Source organism: Manis javanica, chromosome 10, assembly GCF_040802235.1.
Source record: "Manis javanica isolate MJ-LG chromosome 10, MJ_LKY, whole genome shotgun sequence".
Classification (NCBI taxonomy): Eukaryota; Metazoa; Chordata; class Mammalia; order Pholidota; family Manidae; genus Manis; species Manis javanica.
This window is the reverse complement of record NC_133165.1, coordinates 50703153-50721361: the sequence shown is the minus strand read 5'-3', so window position 1 is coordinate 50721361 and position 18209 is coordinate 50703153. Positions and strand designations below refer to the sequence as shown.

General features: G+C 47.0%; 1 protein-coding gene across 2 annotated transcripts; it reads right to left on the bottom strand.

The window, feature by feature from the left end:
- Positions 1 to 866: 866 nt before the first annotated feature.
- On the bottom strand, positions 867 to 18057 carry EARS2 (glutamyl-tRNA synthetase 2, mitochondrial). 2 transcript variants are annotated; one of them, XR_012122257.1, is made up of 10 exons: positions 17870 to 18057; positions 15329 to 15484; positions 11239 to 11428; positions 8578 to 9050; positions 7323 to 7431; positions 4855 to 5008; positions 4624 to 4754; positions 2946 to 3081; positions 2225 to 2484; positions 867 to 1457 (listed from the first exon to the last, which is right to left on the bottom strand). XR_012122257.1 is itself a non-coding variant. In XM_017653214.3 (9 exons), the coding sequence occupies exons 1-9, from the start codon at positions 18006 to 18008 to the stop codon at positions 2401 to 2403; spliced, it is 1572 nt and encodes a 523-aa protein (XP_017508703.2). In that variant the 5' UTR covers positions 18009 to 18057; the 3' UTR covers positions 867 to 2400. The 2 variants fall into 2 exon arrangements, 1 of the variants encoding a protein (XP_017508703.2); XM_017653214.3 differs by having other exon boundaries at positions 867 to 2484.
- Between the last annotated feature and the right edge of the window lie 152 nt (positions 18058 to 18209).

The window sequence follows — 18209 nt, the reverse complement described above, 5'->3', positions numbered from 1 at the left end:
TCTCGATTGCTATAAGCCTGAGTTTAAATCCTCACTTTGTCTCAAACTATAATCTTAGAAGAGTTCAATGATTCTCCTGAGCCTCAGTTTCCCTCCTTATAACATAGAAATAATAATACTGCTTGCATGGGTTCATGAAGATTTGATGAGATGATGGGCTCAAATGTTTGCCAGCAGAGTCTGAAACCCAGCAGTGCATGAGGCTCCTATGAGTGCACAATGAATCACAAGTATTGTTCGGCATCCCCTTCTTGTGGTCAATACCTGTTGTTTCTGCCTTTACCCCTTCTTCTAGAAAAAGCTCTCTAGTTTTCCTTGTGAATAACTTTTCCTCCACTAGGTAGAGTCACTGAGGGACTACCTATTCCTGGCTAGGGAATGCAACATAACCTCAGCCCAAACGAACACTCTCAGAATGGAAATCTTTAGCTGCGTTCATCCAAAACCAAAGGGGAAAATGCACACAGGGAAACAAACAACACCAACAGGGAACAGTTGTTGGTCCCCACTGTAGAACGCAGACAAGACTGGCCATTAGCTCCTGTTGCCTCAATAACTGGAGATTCCCTGGTTCCTGTCTTTCCCGAAATCTGATTCTTTGAATATCCTATAGATTCTTTGACTCTCTCACAAACTTAAATTTCCATAAACTTAACTCTCCACAAACTTAAGAGTCTCCAGTAAACTTAAGTTAGGCAGAATTGGTTTCTATTGCTTGCAACCAAAGAACTTATACTGACCTATTTTTTCAAGCAAAGACTAGGACTCTTAAAGCATAACAAGTCTTTAATCCCTTCCCTACTCCTACGGACAAAGGAAGTGCATTAGCTATCCACCGATGGGTAACAAAATATAACCAAACCAAGTGGCTTTAAACAATAAACATTTATTATCTTATAACTTGTGTGTGTCTGAAATTTGGGAGCAACCTGGCTGAGTGGTTCTAGCTCAGGATCTCTCAGGAAGGCTGCAGTCATCTGAAGGCTTGGCTGGGGCTGGAAGATATGCTTCCAAGATAGCTCACTCATGCGGCTTTTGGCAGGAGGCCTCAGTTCCTTGTTACACAAACCTCTCAATAAGGTACAGATGTTGCCTTAAGTGCCTGCAAGATGTGGAACCTGGCCTCCCACAGAGTAACGGATCCAAGAGAACAAGATGGAAGCTAAGATGCCTCACCAGTCAGCCCTCTTCAATGTGAATACCAGGAGGCAGAGATGACAAAGGGACATCTAGAGGCTGGCTGCCACATAGGGGCAGCCTAGAAGCTCTGTCAGAGGTCTTTTTAGCCAACCACTATATTTTCACTTTAGCATTCCTATTCACCCCAAAAAGAACATCTCATTTCAGAAACCTGCAATAACTTACAAGTAATGCGTGGAAAGAAGAGGTAGACATGAAGAAAAAGCTGCAATAAAGGTAGGGTGAAGGTCTCCAATCCAAGAACCAGGTATGGAGAACTGGAAAAGAGGAACAGATGATCTTTAGGGAAGGGAAACACAGGCTTCACCAAGTCCAAAGATGAATAGTAGTATAATATATAAGTGTTCAACCTCACCAGATGCCTATGTCTTGCCCTTACAACCCCCAAAGAAAGCCTGATGTCTACTTCAGTCCTGCTTGAGTGAATTACCCTTTATTGCTCCAAATCCAAACTGGGCATGAGAACTGGGATCTGTGAGTCCAGGATTCTGCTGAGCTGTTAAAGGCAGACCTGTGTCCCCCTACCCACCAAATTCATATGTTAAGCCTAACTCCTTGTACTTCAGAATGTGACTGTATTTGGAGATAGGGCCTTTAAAGTAATTAAGTTAAAATGAGCCATTAGGGTGGGCCCTTCTCCAATCTGACTGATATCCTTACAAGAGGAGATTTGGACACGCAGAGAGATGCCAAGGGCACACACAGAGGAAAGGCCATGTGAGGACACAGTGGGAAGGCAGCCATCTGCAAGCCTAGGACAGAGGCCTTTGGGGAAACCTACCAACACTTTGATCTTGGACTTGCAGTCCAAAAAATGTGAGAAAATAATTTTCTGTTGTTTCAGCCACCTGTCTGTGGCATTTTGTTATAGCTTTCCAAGCATAATAAAACACAAGCCTTCTGGACTGTTCTGTAGGCCAGCTCCTAACCTCTGCTGTGCAATGTGGTATCAGAACCACACATGAGGGCTTCCTTTCCAGAGTCACAGAGGTGAGATAGGGTGGGGCTTCCATGGCTAACTCACAAGGATGGGCCTGCATGAAGCCATACATGCACTGGTGTACACCCATAGACTGTTTCCGCTCTTGGTTCCTTCTGCAAGCTTCGTGAGGGACTCAGGCCTCCTCCTCCTCCCCGATGAATGTAGTTTACATGTGAACAGGTTCCCAGGGCCACCTCCACTGTCCTGCACATCTTCCTCTAGCTGGAAAGCACCTTCTGTATTCGTTCCCGGACTTCCTTTGCTCCCAAGGACACCATCATCTCAGCCACGGGGGGTCCTTGCTGAAACCAGAAAGAGAAAACAGTGCCTTGTTGCCTCACACTGCCTAAGGAACTCTTGCCCAGCTTCAGTCTGCGTAAGTTATGTCTCACGCCAACCCCAACACTGCTACCTGCATCCCAAGGGGCAGAGTTTGCATTGTATTGTCTCTAATTTCTGCAGCTGAGGGTGGGTCCCAGGAATCTGTTTTTCCCTTATGTCTATTGCCCCAACTCAACCACCAGCTCTATAAAGGCAAGGAGTGTGCGTGTTCCATTCATACTGGATCCACTGTACCCAGCATGGGGCTGGCACATAGGAGGTACTCAATAAATATTATCTGTTGAATGACTGAATAAGGGAAGTTACCATGTTGCATTCATTTTTGTATTCCCAACACTGAGCTTAGTACCTCTGATGACTGTTAACTGGACAGACAAATGAGGGGCTCCAGGGAATAGTCCAGCCCATCTACCCGCCTCACCAGTTGTCCACTGAGAGCCACTCGGAGAAGTTTCATCACGCTACTGTGTTTGGTGTCTTCCAGACCTTCTGACAGCTTCTTCAGTTCTCTATTTAGCACGTCCTGAGTTAAGTTCGTACCAAATCCTTCTAGAAGCCTAGAAGAGGGCCAGTCTATAAGAGGCCTGCATGGGCCAATGGCAAATGGGTGGGAAGGAGAACTTCAGAAGATTATTGATTAGCTACAATATGAGTGGCACAACCAGAATTCAAGTGTGTTTGGGAGGAGGGGAGGAGAGGAGTATCTGTTACCCCATCCACATCCAAGCTGGGGAAGGAAAAACCACCAGGGGACCACATACACAGATAATCCAAGCAAGTGGGCATAATGTACGGAAAATAAGAGGTACCATATAGGAGGATTTACTAATTGGCTACTTCTGTGTCATGTAATCCACAGGCCTCAATTTTCTCACTTGTAAAGTGCACCTCACAGGGCTATGGTGGGGCTAAGTTAAAACTTGTAGAGCACAGGGTACACCACCTGAACAGATTGTAAGTATTCCAGAGTATTAGGTCTTATATTTCAGTAAAAAGTTAAATATTAGCTGATCTTTTTATTATAACCAAGAGCTCAGAGACATTGCAAGAGCATCTAAAAAGAAACTCAGGAATGGGTTAGACATTAGGATGGAAGAAGGAAGCTCTCTGGGAAATTATCTGAAACATAGCTTCAAAATTGGTGGGAGGGAGACTTTTGGGGAGATATGGTAAAGAACAGCAGAAGGAAAGAAATCAGGAGACCCAGCTCCAGTAAGGGTACTGCCACCAACTTGCTACAACCATTCTTTGCCCACAAACTGAAACATTTAATGAGATCCTCTCCCAAACGAGTGTCTGAGTTTCAGAGAAATTCCCAATTCCACAGTAGAGCTGGACTTGGAAAAACTTTGTCCCAGCCCTGACTCTAAGTAAGGGACGGGAGCTGAATCAGGTGGGTCTAGCCCACAGCCCCTTCCCAGTTCCCTCAGTTATTACTGGAGACTCTAAATGGAAAATGCTCAGAAGGGGCAGAAGCTGGAGGGCATCCCTGGTGCAGATGACATGCAGGCCAACTTGATGCTTCTTGCCCATGCTAGGGTCTAGATATCCCCACTCCCCAGGTGAGCTCAGTGTGGAGTGCCACTGGCTCAGGGAATTGGGTTACTAAGTAATTGAAGAGGCAGTCTTTCAGTGCAGATTTCCTTACTAACTCTAGTATTTGAGCAACTGAGTTTCAGCTTGAAGACAAAAGTAACTTCCTTACTGAGTCATTAACTGGGCCACGTGATTACTGTTATCTATGAAATTAAGGGGACAAAATATTGAAAATATAAAACATGATGTGGGAAAAAAGTAGACACTCTCCTCAGTGTCATTGTGGGGAAGCTCACAAGTAGCTGGTAGTGGAACTGGGTGCGTACCTGGCAGCACCGGGATGGAATGCAGGTGGGCTCAACCCCAGAGCTAGACACTGCCTCTGGACTCCTCTGGATAAGCCCTGCTACCAGTGACAGCAGGTGAGTGATCCCCTCACCAGGAGCCTGTCATGGCCCTGGGGCTGCGCTGCGGGCCCCACAGACGAGCCCTGGAGTAACGGAGCCCTGGGAGGGACAGGGAAGAAGGGTGCAGAGCCCTGAGTTCGGCCTGCAGGAACTCACCCCAGCACACGCCTGGCAATCACGTCCACCTTCTCCGAGATGGCACCCAGCTGTGCTCGGCCCACAACAGGGCGAGTCCATAGATAGGAGTGTGCTGGGGAGACCAAATCTTGCAGGCGGCAAAAGTGACCCTGAGGAAAGAGGCAGTTACTGACTGCACTGGGGACACCAGAAACGGAGGGCCAGGGGCACAACCCACTCCCTCAGTCTCCAAGCTCCCCAGCCCCATACCTGTCTCAGCAGGACAATCCTCTCCAGGTAGGCAGGGTCCAGAACAGCCCTGTCTTGCAGCTGGCTCCCATACGCCTCCTCCACCAGGGCCTGCAGCTTCCCCACCAGCTGGAGTCTCTGGGTCTCACTGCTCACCAGCCGACACAGGTGCAGCCTGTAAGAGAAGCCAAGGGACCCTCCTGGTGCTGGCATCTACAAGCCAACCCAAACCCTCCATCCCTAAGGGACAAATTGTATGGGCTGTCCCTCCCGCAGCCTAGAGGTGGGCTAATGAAGGAAGGGGAGCTGGCCAAGGTCTGAAACAGCCTGAGCACCCCAAACAGCCCAGACACATGGTCTTTTCAGTGTCTTTAAAATAGGAGGTAACATTTTAAAAGAGGAAGAAATCACATAAACATAGAGATTTTTGGTTTCTCTTGGGAAATCAGAAGACCTGGCTGCAAAGGGCCCTTATTCCTCATGCTTCAGCTGGCTGGGTGCCTACATGAGACCAACAGAGCTCCAGTTTGCCAGTCCCTCGGCTCCCTGGCATTTCTCACCTAGCCTGCTCTGCCTCTGTGCTACCTGGCTGGCCTCTACATCCCCCTGTATTTACAAAGCAGAAGCTGGAGTGTCTGCCTCCTTACACAGCTTGAAGCAAGGGGCTCTGGTAAAAAGGGACAGAGTTTAAGAATATGGATTTCTAGGTTTCAGAACCAAGGGACAGTCCAGAGGGCAGTTTCTTGAATTCAGGGCTTACAGTTAAAAAGTTCAGGTTGTCTTGTCAGTTCAAATCTTCTCCTTTCTAAAATTATTCTGTTTGTTCCCTCCTTTGGAAGCAGCAAAGCCTCTAAGAGTCCAACCCTCCAACCAGGCCTTGTCAGTCCTCAGCCTCTAGGCTGTCCTTAACCTGTCCCTGGCTGGATTAGAGGGACCCAAGAGAGCAAGTGGTGCAGGACCTCCCTCACAGGGCATTTGTGCAGATTAAATGAGGGACTATCTATAAAACACTGAGCACAAGGCCTGCATTACTGCCACATCCGGGAGCTGGAGACAGGCAGGGAGTCTGAACAGAAGCTCGGGCACGTCAGAGGGTGGAAGGATGAGGCCCTCTGGGAAGCTAAGTAGAACACACACTGGCCAAAAACGTAATGTGTCTTTTTTTTAGGAATTAAGAAAAACCACATGAAATAGGTACAGAAATGATCATTATTTCTAGGCCCTCCTTAGGTACACAAGACAGTAGAAAGAAAGAAGTCAGAAGAGCCTGGTGGCCATGCTTGAGACCATCTGTGTGAGGTCCAGGGCTTGAGGCATGGTAAGTGCTAGATAAATGCCAATCACTGTCACACATCCACCCCATCACTAATACTGCCATGACTACTACTGTTACCATCTTTACTGCTGTCACTGAAATAATCATGGCAGTGGCTTAATGACAGAAGAATCTAAAGATCACAGCTTTGGCTGCACTACACTTGCGGGCATTAGCCCCTATGCTGGATCGCCTCCCTGACTCACATTAAGTAAAAAACTCACCTCCATCTTTCCCTGGCTACCCGTCATACTTCGGGGAGGCCTGGAATGGGTTACCAAGTATATCCTCTGTCCTGACCCCTCTTCCTTGAGAGACTGCCTTCTCTATAAGAAAGGTAGTGTAAAAGTTGCTTTCACTTTTGAATGCCCCTTTCAAGAGATGCCCACTGTTTACTGTGTGAGCTTGGGCTAGTTATTTAACTTCTCTACGTCTTGGTTTCCTCATATGCAAGATAGAGCAGAATCATACAACTTACTTCATAGGTCTGATGGGAAAAGTAAATGAAGTAACATCCTTAAAACACCTGCAGTCAATGGAAATTCTCTGGGTTCGTGCAAGTAAAGTGCTGAGAAGAGCCTGTCTCCAAACCAGTGCTCAAGGGAAGGCTTCGAGCCCCTTGCCCACTAAGCACAAATCCATCTGCTGGCTTTACCACTAACACCCTTAGATTGCAACACATCAACAGTGATCTGAACAGTAATTGCGTTCTGGGGTTTCAGAGTGAAGAACTACTTGAGACTTGACACATCTGCCCTGAGACAGTGCTCCTTCACTGTGCTGGCTGTGGAGGGGAGGGTAGGATTCCAAAATGAAGATGCTCATCTCCAGGTGTGGTTGTCAACAGAATCCATCAAAGGGGTGGGCAGGCACAATGGCGATGATAAAAACAATTCCTACCTCTACCGGATACTTTCTATGTGCCAGGGATGTGCACAACACTTTGATGCAACATTTAATTTAATTCAACTCTTAAAACAACTGCACAAGGTGGGGACTATTATTAACTCCATTTTAGAGAAGGGGAGACACAGGGTCAATGAGGTTAGGTGACCTACATGTGGTCACATTAGACACCTGAGCCCATAGTCAAAATCTGGTCTGTGTGACTCCAGAGCTCACTACACCATCTGGCATGGGGACCCACCAGGACTCCTCCAGGTTCCCCACTCACCTGTTGAATTCTGGGAGCTTGTCCAGGTCCAGCAGGGCTGAGTGGCAGGTGACGCGGGTGAGGTCAAACTGTGTTATCAGCTCTGGCAAGGTCCTGCCTATCTGGTTCTCTGTAATAGAGGCATGCCCAGCCACTTAGCAAGCTTCCTCCCTCCATTTTCAATCACATGGGAGGCTGAGGGAGCATGCTCGGAACTCCCCATTCCAGTTTGACCAAAGGGATTCAACTTCTAGCTGTTTTATATATCAAGGGCCTGAATGAGCTTTCACTTGCAGAAAGGGTCCTGTCACCAAGGAAAAAAGATGTTTGAAATCAATCAGGCTAAACCAATCCCCACTGCCCTCAAAGACATGAGCTGCAACAATAACATTCTCATAGCCTGGCTGTACTCCAGAGATTCTGAACCTGTTGTTTTTTGGATGGGGTCTGAGCATCAGTATATTTCACAAACGTCCTGGGTGTTTCCAAAGTGCAGCCAGAGTTGAGAACCCGTGTGCTGGGAATCACTTCTCACGAGCAGCAGCTCCAGCCCACAGTTAGTAAGCACCGTGGTCAGGCAGAGCCCTAATATGAGCATCTGCCACGTCCCCTTCTAAGTTACTCAACCTCGCTGGGCCTCTTAATCTTCTTACGAACAGTGGGGATAATAAATACTTCTCAAGGATCTTTTAAGGATTGAATAAGAGCAAAAAACAGTAAGCAAACTATTACTGCTACATTTTCGAAAATCCCCTCCACCAACAGGTCTTCCTACTTGGTGCTTCTTTAAATCTTGGGCTATAAGTCTTGGGCCAAGGATAGGGGCAAAGCTTGGAATAAACTAGGGTCACAGTAATCTATTCAATATTGTTAGAGTATCTACTTGCAGTTGTGGTGATAATATTACTGTAATCATCACAGGACCTGTAATTTTGTGGTTATTGTGTAACAGATACTGTACTGGGTGCCTCCTGCTCATGAACTCAGTGAATCCTAACTTAACCCTATAAGGGAGACACTTAGCCCCATTCTACAGATGAGGCAACTGAGGCTCAGAGACCATAAGCTTCTTGAGTACACCTATCTTGTTCACTATTGTAGTCCCAGCACTTAACACAGTGTCTGGCTCAATAACCATTTGGAGTAAGACAATGAACTGTTGCAAGATCATGCAGCCGGCCGGTGGCATAGCTGGGACCAAAGACTAGGTGGGCCTGAACCAAAGTCCCAGCTCCTCACACCTATAGTCCCACTGACCTGTCAGATGGGCGGGTACCTGCAAATCCTGAGCCACTGTTGGTGATAATGTCAAGCAAGGCATCCGGCAGGAAGCCAGCAGCCACAAAATGCTCCAGGAAAATGTCCCCTTGCCTCTTGGAGAGCTTGCTGCCATCCCTGTTGAGCAGCAGGGGGAGGTGGGCAAAGCAAGGAGGCTGCCAGCCCAGGGCCTGATAGAGGAGCAGGTGCTTGGAGGTGGAGACCAGCCACTCTGAGCCCCGTAGCACGTGGCTGATACCCATGTGGTGGTCGTCCACCACGCAAGCCAGGTGGTACGTGGGGAAGCCATCGCTCTTCAAGATGACCGGGTCCCCCTCCACACTGGCCACTTCATGCCGATTCCAGCCATACACCAGGTCCTGGAAGGCTGGCGCCTCCTCCTTCAGGCGGAAGCGGATGGCGGGCTTGGGGCCTGTGGCCAGCTTCTGGGCCACCTGTCCCTGGCTCAGGTTCCGGCATCGGTTGTCGTACCTGTTGGGAAGCAAAGCAGTATAGCAGCCAAGTGTACTGGTGACAGGCATGAGGCCTGTCTGTCTCTGACAGGTGGATGACCTTGGGAAGTCATTTACCTCTCCAAGCTCTTCCTTCAGTCCTGAATGGGGATGAGGAGGAGGTTGGTGAAACCAAGTGTGGCAGATGTAAGTGTGTCTCCCTTCTTCCTTGCTAACGAGAAAATGACGAAATGTCTAGTCCCAGGGGCTGAATCATGACTGGTGTGGCTAATCATGCAACCCCATTCCTCTGTGCCAGTGACCGGTCTGGGTAGGAACATTCTACTCATTCTAAAGAAAAGTATGTGTGGGGGTCGGGAAGGGCTAAGGTTCTGGGAAAGATTTCCTCTTCAAGCAAGAACAAGAGAGCCACAAGAGGAAAATGCCTCTTTTTATTCCCCAGCTGCCCCTATCTGTGCTGTTCAGATGTTGTCCTCTGAGGACACAATGCTTGGAGCTGCCTCATCCTCTTATAACTGATGGGGTGGCAGGTGGTAAGGAGGCAGCGAGAAGCCAAAACAGAACCTTGATGTCTTGAAGCTATGGGTTTTATCCTGGGGTCCCCCACCACCAGACTTCTGCAGAGTAAGACAACTGTGTGGTTTGTGTTCTGGTTACACAAAGTGTGGTTAGATCTCCAGCATCAGCCTCACCTGGGAGCTTGTGGGAAATTCAGCACAGCAGGCCCCACCCCAGACCCACTGAATCAGAATCTGCATGTTAACTAGATCCCCAGGTGGTTCATTAAAATATGAGAAGCTCTGGTTTGTCCCTTTTAAACAGAGTAGTCTTTTACTTGCTGACAGAAGCATCTTGACAGCCAAATGTAAAGCCTGTAAGCACAGTCTTTGCCATGGAGCTAAGTGTTCACTCAGTAAATGGCTGCATGGATTCCAGGGTAATTGACGGTGATTACTTTTCAGAAGAAAAGTAACTGGCTGTCAATGGACAAACAGAATGTTTATAATAAAAAAGCAGTGCTGCAGGGAATGTCATGACCTTGTCCAAACATCCAAACCCTTGTCCAAATAGTTCACATAAGCTGGAACTCCAATGCTATATGCTGAAGCCCCGTAAAGGGCCACTGGGCAGTATCTATCAAAGTTACAAAGGGACTGGCAATTCCACATCTAGGAATGGCTCCAACACACACTGCACATGCACAAAATGATGGTGGTCAATGTTACTTGTCACAGCTCTATTTTATAACAAAATACAAGAAATGACATAGCAGTCCATTAGTAAGAAGCTGATTAAGTGACTGATAGCATATCCATAGGATGGAATACCATGCAAGCATAAAGAAAAATTAAGGACCAATAAGACTGATCCTCAGTAAGTGGATGGGGAGTTGCACATACTGTGCATGAACATTTGAATGGGGGAGAAGAGAAAGAATATGCATTTATCAGTGTAGGTATTGAATGTCTGTGGAAGAGTCATAAGAAAATTCTAACACCAGCAGTTTCTGGGAAACTGAGTAGCCAGAGTCAGGGTTGGGAGAGATCTTTTCATATATGACTTTCTGGATATGAAAAAATTTTACTTACTCAAAATAAATAATTGAAATTACTTTATATGTTACTGCCTGAGACCCAATGTGACACCAGTTCTAACAAGGCCCCAGTGATCCTCACTTCCTAGTGTTTCTGCCCTAATGTCTTCCCCTCCCCTGGTGTGGACTGGACTTGGTGATTTCCTTCTGATCAACAGAGTATGACAAAAGTCAGGAGAACATGACAAAAGCACTTAGCCCAAGCCAGAAGCCTCGATTAGGTTACCAAAAGACTTTAGCTTCCATCTTGCCTGCTCTCTTTGGCTCTCTCCTGGCTCACTCTGAGGGAAGCCAGCTGCCATGCTGTGAGCCACCCTATGGAGAGGCCCACATGGCAAGGGCCCGACATCTCCAGGCAACAGCCAGCGTGGCCTGAGTTCTCATGAGAGAAACAGAAGCACGTCTTCCGTGAGTCCAGCCTTGAGGTAACTGCCAACCTGGTCAAGACCTCAGCTGCAGCTCTGAAAGAAACCCTGAGGCCAAGGGACCCACATAAGCTGTGCCCAGACTCCTAACCCACAGAAGTCATCAGAAAATAAAAACTTGGGGGTAATTCATTAGGCAGCAATAGTCAATGAACACACCCAACTTTGGGACAGCCTGGAGCCCCTACCGGGGTGTCTGATGGTTCCTCAGGGCCTCCTTCTTCAGGAGCTCGAGCCGCTGGGGTGAGCAGAAACAGGGGTAAGCAGTGCCTGTCTTCAGCAGAGCTTCTGTGGCCTGGGCATACAGCTCGAGTCGCTGAGACTGCCGGTAAGGCCCGGCAGGACCTCCCCGGCAAGGGCTCTCATCAGGGGGGATGCCTGGAAGCCAGAGGGGAGACTTGTCACCCAACGATGGTGACTAAGACACCCTGCCATGGTTTCATATACTTTACAAGTACAATAAAGCTTTTAATCCTCACAACCATCCACGAGGTCTCTACAATTAAAATTTCCCTTTTGCTGATGCAAAGCTAAACTTCAGAGAGGTCAAGTGCTCAAGGTCACATGACCTGGTGGATAAGGAATCAAGTGGAGGAGTATTGGGTCCACATCCATGCTCTCAAGTGCACATCCTCTCCCTCCATCCTTTCCCTGGGGAGAGAGAAACAGCCCAGGCCTGAAACAACTGACTCAGGAGAAAGCAGCATGGTTCGGGGCATAGTGCATCAGGCCCTGGCTGGACTTCTGCCTCTGCCCAGCCAGCTGTGACAAGAGATCCTGAAGATGTGCATGTGCTGAAGTGCCAAGCACTGGCCAGGCTGCATTATGATTTGTGATCTACATTAGGCCTGAGAACCACCCTTCCAGGTAGATGCCATTCTGATCCCCATTAAATAAGGTCACTTAGGCACAGAAGGCTTTGTTACACCATTTGGCCAAGGATAAGGGGTACAACTAGATTCAAACCCAGGCTCACTGCTTCCAGAGTCTATGCTCTTAACCACTCATTGTACTGACACAATGTTCCTTAGTTCCTTCTCTGAAAAGTGGAGTTGGAGTTAACAGTCTGCCGTGCAAAGTGATGGTGAGAGCTAGATGCTTCCATGCTTACAAAGCGCTTAGTTCAAGGACTCACATACAGAACCATTGCACTACATGCTGTTAGATGAAATGTGATCTGTGAAAAGCCAAAGCCCCAAATCAGGGTCAATGTCCTTAGGTCACAAACCACAACTATAAACACTTCTAGTAGAGGCACAGGGGACATGGAAGAGCTGGGTGATAGCATTTCTACTTTCAACAACTTTAAATGAATTAGGAAGATAAGGACAGGGTTGATCCTGCATATTGGATGTTAACACAAACGTTGGAGGCAGAAGGGCCTGGGCTCAAACATGCTGGCAAGCTCAGAGGCCTTGGGCAAGTCACCTTTCATAGCCCATTTCCTCATCTGTAAAAAGATACAAATAGTAAACCTCCTGAGGGTGGTCAGAGTGAGCTCGAGTGAGATGAAATAGGTGAGGTGCTCAGCACATTGCCTGGCATGTGCTAAGCACTGAGTGAGTTTGGGCTGTATTACTAGTATTATTTAGCTCCCTCTACCACTGGGCCTCTGTTTCTTCATTCGTTAGAACAGTGGGTTGAGTTAGGTATATTTGGGGGCCCCTTTCTAATCTATCTAACCTTAATGTGTTCAGCATTTGGTATGTTCCAGGTTTTAAGGGTGATTCCATTATGGGAACTGAATACATATGTTCACATAAAACTGGTAAGGAAGTTTGTAGCAGTTTTATTCATAATAACCAAAAGTGGAAATAATCTAAATGCCCATTCCACTGATGAATAGATAAACAAAATGTGGTATTTCCATACAATGAGTATTATTAGGTCATAAAAGGGAGTGAAGTACAGATGACCTTTGAACCACACAGGAATTAGGGGCACCAATTCCCTGCACAGGCAAAAATCTGAGTGTAACTTATAACTCCCACAAAATTTAACTACTAATAGCCTACTGTTGGCTGGAAGCCTTACTGATAAATTGCCCATTAATACATATTTTTTATGTTATGTGTATTATATGCTGTATCCTTAAAATAAAGTAAGCTAGGGAGAAGAAAATGTTTTTTCAGACTGTCTCAAATCTCCAATTCTGGTTCTGCTGGCTTCTCCTTCTCCCTACTACTAACTACTGCTATATATATGTTTCCTAGACCAATCAAAGGGGACAGCATGCGTGACCTTTAACTCTATTGGCGACAGGGCGGAAATCATGCAGTGTGCACGAGCACGGAACTACTTATAAGGTCTGGGAGGGGGGATTCTCCTACTCGGCAGAGTGGATGCGTGTGATGTGCCATTACCGGATGTGAGCGCCATCTTAGAAGGGCTGGGGTCCGACCTCGGCCGCGGCTTGGACCCCTACACTCCAAAAATTTTTCAATATATTTATTGAAAAAATCTGTATAGTAGCCCCACACAGTTCAAACCCATGACAAGTTCAAGGCTCCACTGTACTGACACATGCTACAATACAGGTGAACCTTATGGTAAGTAAAGGCTAGTCATAAAAGGTCACAGGTTGCATGATTCCACTTATATGAAATGTCCAGAACAGGCAAACCAGAGACATAAAGCAGATTAGTGATTGCCAGCAGCTGGTGGGACAGGGGAACGGAGAGTGACTGCTAATGGGTGCAGGGTTTCATTTCGGCATGATGCAAATGTTCTGGAATTAGACAGTGGTAAGGTTGCACAACACTGTGAATGTATCAAAAACCAGTGAAATGCACATTTTGAAATGGTGAATTTCATACCTTGTGTTTATGTATCAGTTAAAAAAAAGAAAGTGACTCTGGAAGCAAGAAGCTCCAGAAGTGCGGCCTGGATTGCCCTCTACCTTACCAAAATCCTGGAAGGGGTGCTCCACTGAGGGAAGCAGGCCTCACTCACACCATCATGCTACACAGGGGGCTCCATGAGGGCAGGACTTGCCCGTCATCCTACTCTTCATGCCTTGTACAGTGCACACAGGCACTCCATGAAATCGAAGTTCTCATCTTGGCTGTGTGGCACTACCAGATTTGGCTCCTACCAACTTCTCTGCCCTCACAGCTCTTGTCACTCTGCTTTGCTCACTGGGCATGGACCACACTGGCCTCCCAGCTGCTCTCCTAATACACTCAGCACTTTCCTTTTGCAAGGCCTCTGCATAGGCTATTCCCTCTGCTTTGAACATCTTTGCCTAGGTAACACGGAGCTGGGCTCTCACTTTGTCCAAGTCTCTGCCCTAATGTTACATTCCCAGAGGCCACCCTATCTAAAAGGCACCCCTCCCCACTGGTTCCCTAACCTGTTACCTTTTCTCCATAGCACTTATCAATACTTCATATCATAGTAAGAATGCATTAACGTTTATCTGTCTTCCCCTACTTAACCAAGTATAAGGTTTTTGTTCAAAGCTGAAGAGTATGTGAATCACAGTAAGTCATCTTGGCAAATGAATTCCTTTATTCAACTAATCTCAACAGAGTCTGATATTTTATTTATAATAGAGGATAGAAATGAAATTTCTGCCCTTTAGGAACCAAGTATAGTTAATAATTGACCTGAAATTGGTATACATATCTCAAAACAATCTTGGTGCTATTTTTCCTTGGGGACCTTAACGAGTCATACCTGTCCCCACAGGTAGGCAACTTTGACCCAGGGAACACAAACATACTCCTCCTTGTCCTCTCTGAGCTTAGTGTCCTCAGAATTAAGCTTCCTAGAAGATCAAATTCAGAGGCTGCACACATTTTGTTTGGCTTATACAGTGTTGTTAAAAAAAATAAAAATCTGAGCTCAGGTTTAACAATGGGAAGTATTCATTAAGGAAAAAACAAAACAAAACCTTAGATTTCTGGCTCCTCTTGGAAATCAGAAGACTTGACAAACTGAACCAGCACTCCCACTTGGGAACAAGGGGCTGGAGCTTTCTCCTACTCACCAGAGGCCTAGGCTCTCCAGTGTCATCTTGTGCTTTGCCTGTGTTTCCCGCCTGCTCTGAGATTCTGAGATAAGAACACAAAACTCAGAACAGCCTTGGTGCTTTCTTTCAGGAAGATTTTAGGTGGTATCTGCCGCCCCAGGAACCACAAATGTATACATCTCTCCAGGAACTCCCATTCTCCATCTCAGGTGCCATGAGAAAACCTAGAGGCTCCTTTCTCCACTCCCCCTTCCCCCTTAGGGAAAGGGGGAGAACCTACAGGGCGCTTTCCCTGCCAGCCTCACCTGCCCACTCCAGCATGTCCTCAATGTTCTCTGCTGCTCCAGGCACAAGGCGGGTCTGATCCGTGTCCTCCAGTCTCAGAATGAAGCTCCCTTGGTGCTTCTTGGCAAAGATGTAGTTGTACAAAGCAGTGCGGAGGCCACCCAAGTGCAGGAAGCCTGGTGGGAAGAGAGAACAGCTCAGACAAGACAGAGAAGATAAGCTGATGGCCCTCAGCTGAGAGGCAAACAAGCTCTGCTTGTAACAAGAGTGTCCCAAGAATATCACAGCCCAAGAAACAGCTACCCCATCCCATCTCTCCAGCGAGCACGCAGACTCCCAGAGAAAAGGACTGGGACAGCTGAATCATTTAGCCCCTCATGCTGGAAGTAGAAGACCACCCATGTTTTGGAGCATGTCATTTTGTAAATCAGCTCCAACTCTTCCCCACTGTTCTCTTTGAGGTTTGTCTCAAGGTCAGGTTGCACCCAAATGAGAAGCACAGGATCATTCACTTAACTCATATCACAATTTAATTTATGCAAATTCAATGATGTGCTTTGGCAAAACAAAACTAATTACAAATTTAACATACTGTAAATTACATTTTGCATACACCTTCCTATGCACCATCATAACCATCCACATTATACCTTTTGATTCTACTTTCCATTTCCACCTTAAATTCTAGCTTTAAACACTTAACCAAAAGTAATATTCGATTCTGTTGTTTTTCTTTATCTGCACTTCAACTCCTAATATTTACTTTTTCATCATTCCTGATGGAAAGCAAAATTAAGTTTTCCCAGGGCTGTCATTCCCTCTTCTCTAACCTTTTTTGGTCCAGCCCACTGCCCTGTCTCCACAGAGGTCGTCTGCATCTCCAGGCAGAGGAGGCCACGCAGGCTATGAGAGGCTCTTCTGGGGTCAGGCAGGCTCCTATTCGACACTGATTATGTGTATGACCTTCAGCTAGTTATTGCACAGTGAACACAAAACCAAACGAAAAAACAACAGCAAAAAATAGAAGACAGGGGTCCAGTAATTGAAAGCAAGACCTCTTGAATCACATAAACTTGGATTCAAATTCTGCATTCACCATTCACTAGTTGCTAACCCTTGGGCACTCTAAACCTTGTTACAGGATTACTGTGAGGCTTACATACTAACCAAAGTACCCCCTTCAATGTTAGCTTTTGTAACGATCTATATTGCTTGATGATTCTTTTATCTGCCTGTAGCCCGTAAGCCTTTCCCATAAGGGCTGTTCCCACATATCAGCAAGGAAACTAGTAGTATAATCACCGTAATAGAGACCACTGTTTAATTGCTCTCTATAACCTTGTTAAGTGTCTCAGGTGCATGAACTCAAACCTGTAAGGCAGGTACTACTACCAGCCTTTTTGACAGATGGGAAAACTCTCAGAGGGGTTAAGTCCAAGTCACACAGCCAGGGAGTGGCAAAGACTGAAATTTGGACCCAGACAATCCCAGGCCGTGGCACTCAACTTCTACATGAGTGCTTCTCAAAGTGAGGTGCAGAACGGTGCTGGTCTGCAAATTGCTATCAGTTCACAACCAAGTACAGAGATTGAGAGTAAATGTCTAGACGTTTAGAGCAATTTGACAAGGCTCGTATTTTGCATGCTTTTAAGATTTTAATTTTTCTAGTAATTTATTTACACTGGTTTTATGAAAAGTATTGACCATAATCAACTGGAAATTAAAAACCAATCCTTTCACCATGGATGGTTTAAGTACACTCTACACTATACTGCCTGTCAAGAAAGCTCCTGTCACTCTGTGCAGCTAGGATCTTGCCACAAAGGCATCCTTAAGTAGAACCTGGTGTTAAGAATGGGAGTCATGCTGCGTTTGGAGAGAGCAGAAGGCATCTGAGTGAGAAAAAAATTTGTTAGGGTGGGGAGGCCCTATTTAATAGGATCTTCACTACGGTATATAATGAGAACCTGCCTCATTCTCTGGCTTGATAAGCTCCACCACCAGTAACCACAGGACCTTGGTACCTCTGGTACAAAGTATTTTCTCTACCCAAAACGTTACTCCTATAGGCTTCACACAGCTAGGTCCTTCCTTGTCTGTTGGTTCTCAGCTCGGAGGCCACATCCTTAACAAGGCCTTCTTGAGCCTCCTACCTAACACAAATCCCCTATTGCTTCATTTCCCGCATGGTACATGCGACTGTCTAAAATCAGTTATTTTGATAAGTGTTTCTCCGTGGTCACTACCATGCAGGCTTCTTGTGGGCAAGAACCCTACTTCTGTATGACCACTGTATCCCAGCGCCTAGAACAGTACCTGGCACACAGTTTGTACTTAATACACGTTTATTGATTACACGAAAAAAGAGACAGATGGTACAATAAACACCAAGAAATTCCTGGCAATGAGAATAATTTCCGCTCAAGAACCTTATTCCGCCTCTCTAAAACAGGGTCACGCTGCCCGACCAGTCTGCTCCACCGGAAGGACTTCGGGAACGTTCGCTAGGCGGGCACGAGACGGTGGGCCTGGGTCTGCAGTGTCACGTCCGCCAAGGTTACCTGTGGGGCTGGGGGCGAACCGCACTCGCACAGCAGCCCCAGTATCAGTGACTAGGCTGGCCTCATGCCGTCCCACCGTGAGGCCCAAGGCCGCCAGGGGCCCTCGAGACTGCAGGAACCTCCTCAGAAGCATCGCCATGTGGGAGTGGAACCGCACACGTGAGCTTCCCTGGCATCACTTCCTGGGACTCCTTCTAGCCAATCCGCTTCCGCCACAGTTGGTGGAGCCCCGCCCCTTAAAGGCGCAGGCCTCCTAGCCTGCAAGCCCACGCCCCCCTGCACGGGTTGCGGCCCCACTCAACCTCTAGGGGGCAGAGCCCATCGAGCGGGCGATTTTCCG

What these genes read in the sequence shown, in the direction of transcription:
- EARS2 (XM_017653214.3), bottom strand. Translation starts at nt 18,008, where the DNA reads ATGGCGATGCTTCTGAGGAGGTTCCTGCAGTCTCGAGGGCCCCTGGCG. An exon ending in AGGAACCATCAGACACCCCG is followed by an intron (nt 9,051 to 11,238) that starts GTAGGGGCTCCA and finishes GCTTCCCAACAG; the next exon opens with GTACGACAACCGATGCCGGA. An exon ending in TGGCTCTCAGTGGACAACTG is followed by an intron (nt 2,485 to 2,945) that starts GTGAGGCGGGTA and finishes TTCTGGTTTCAG; the next exon opens with CAAGGACCCCCCGTGGCTGA.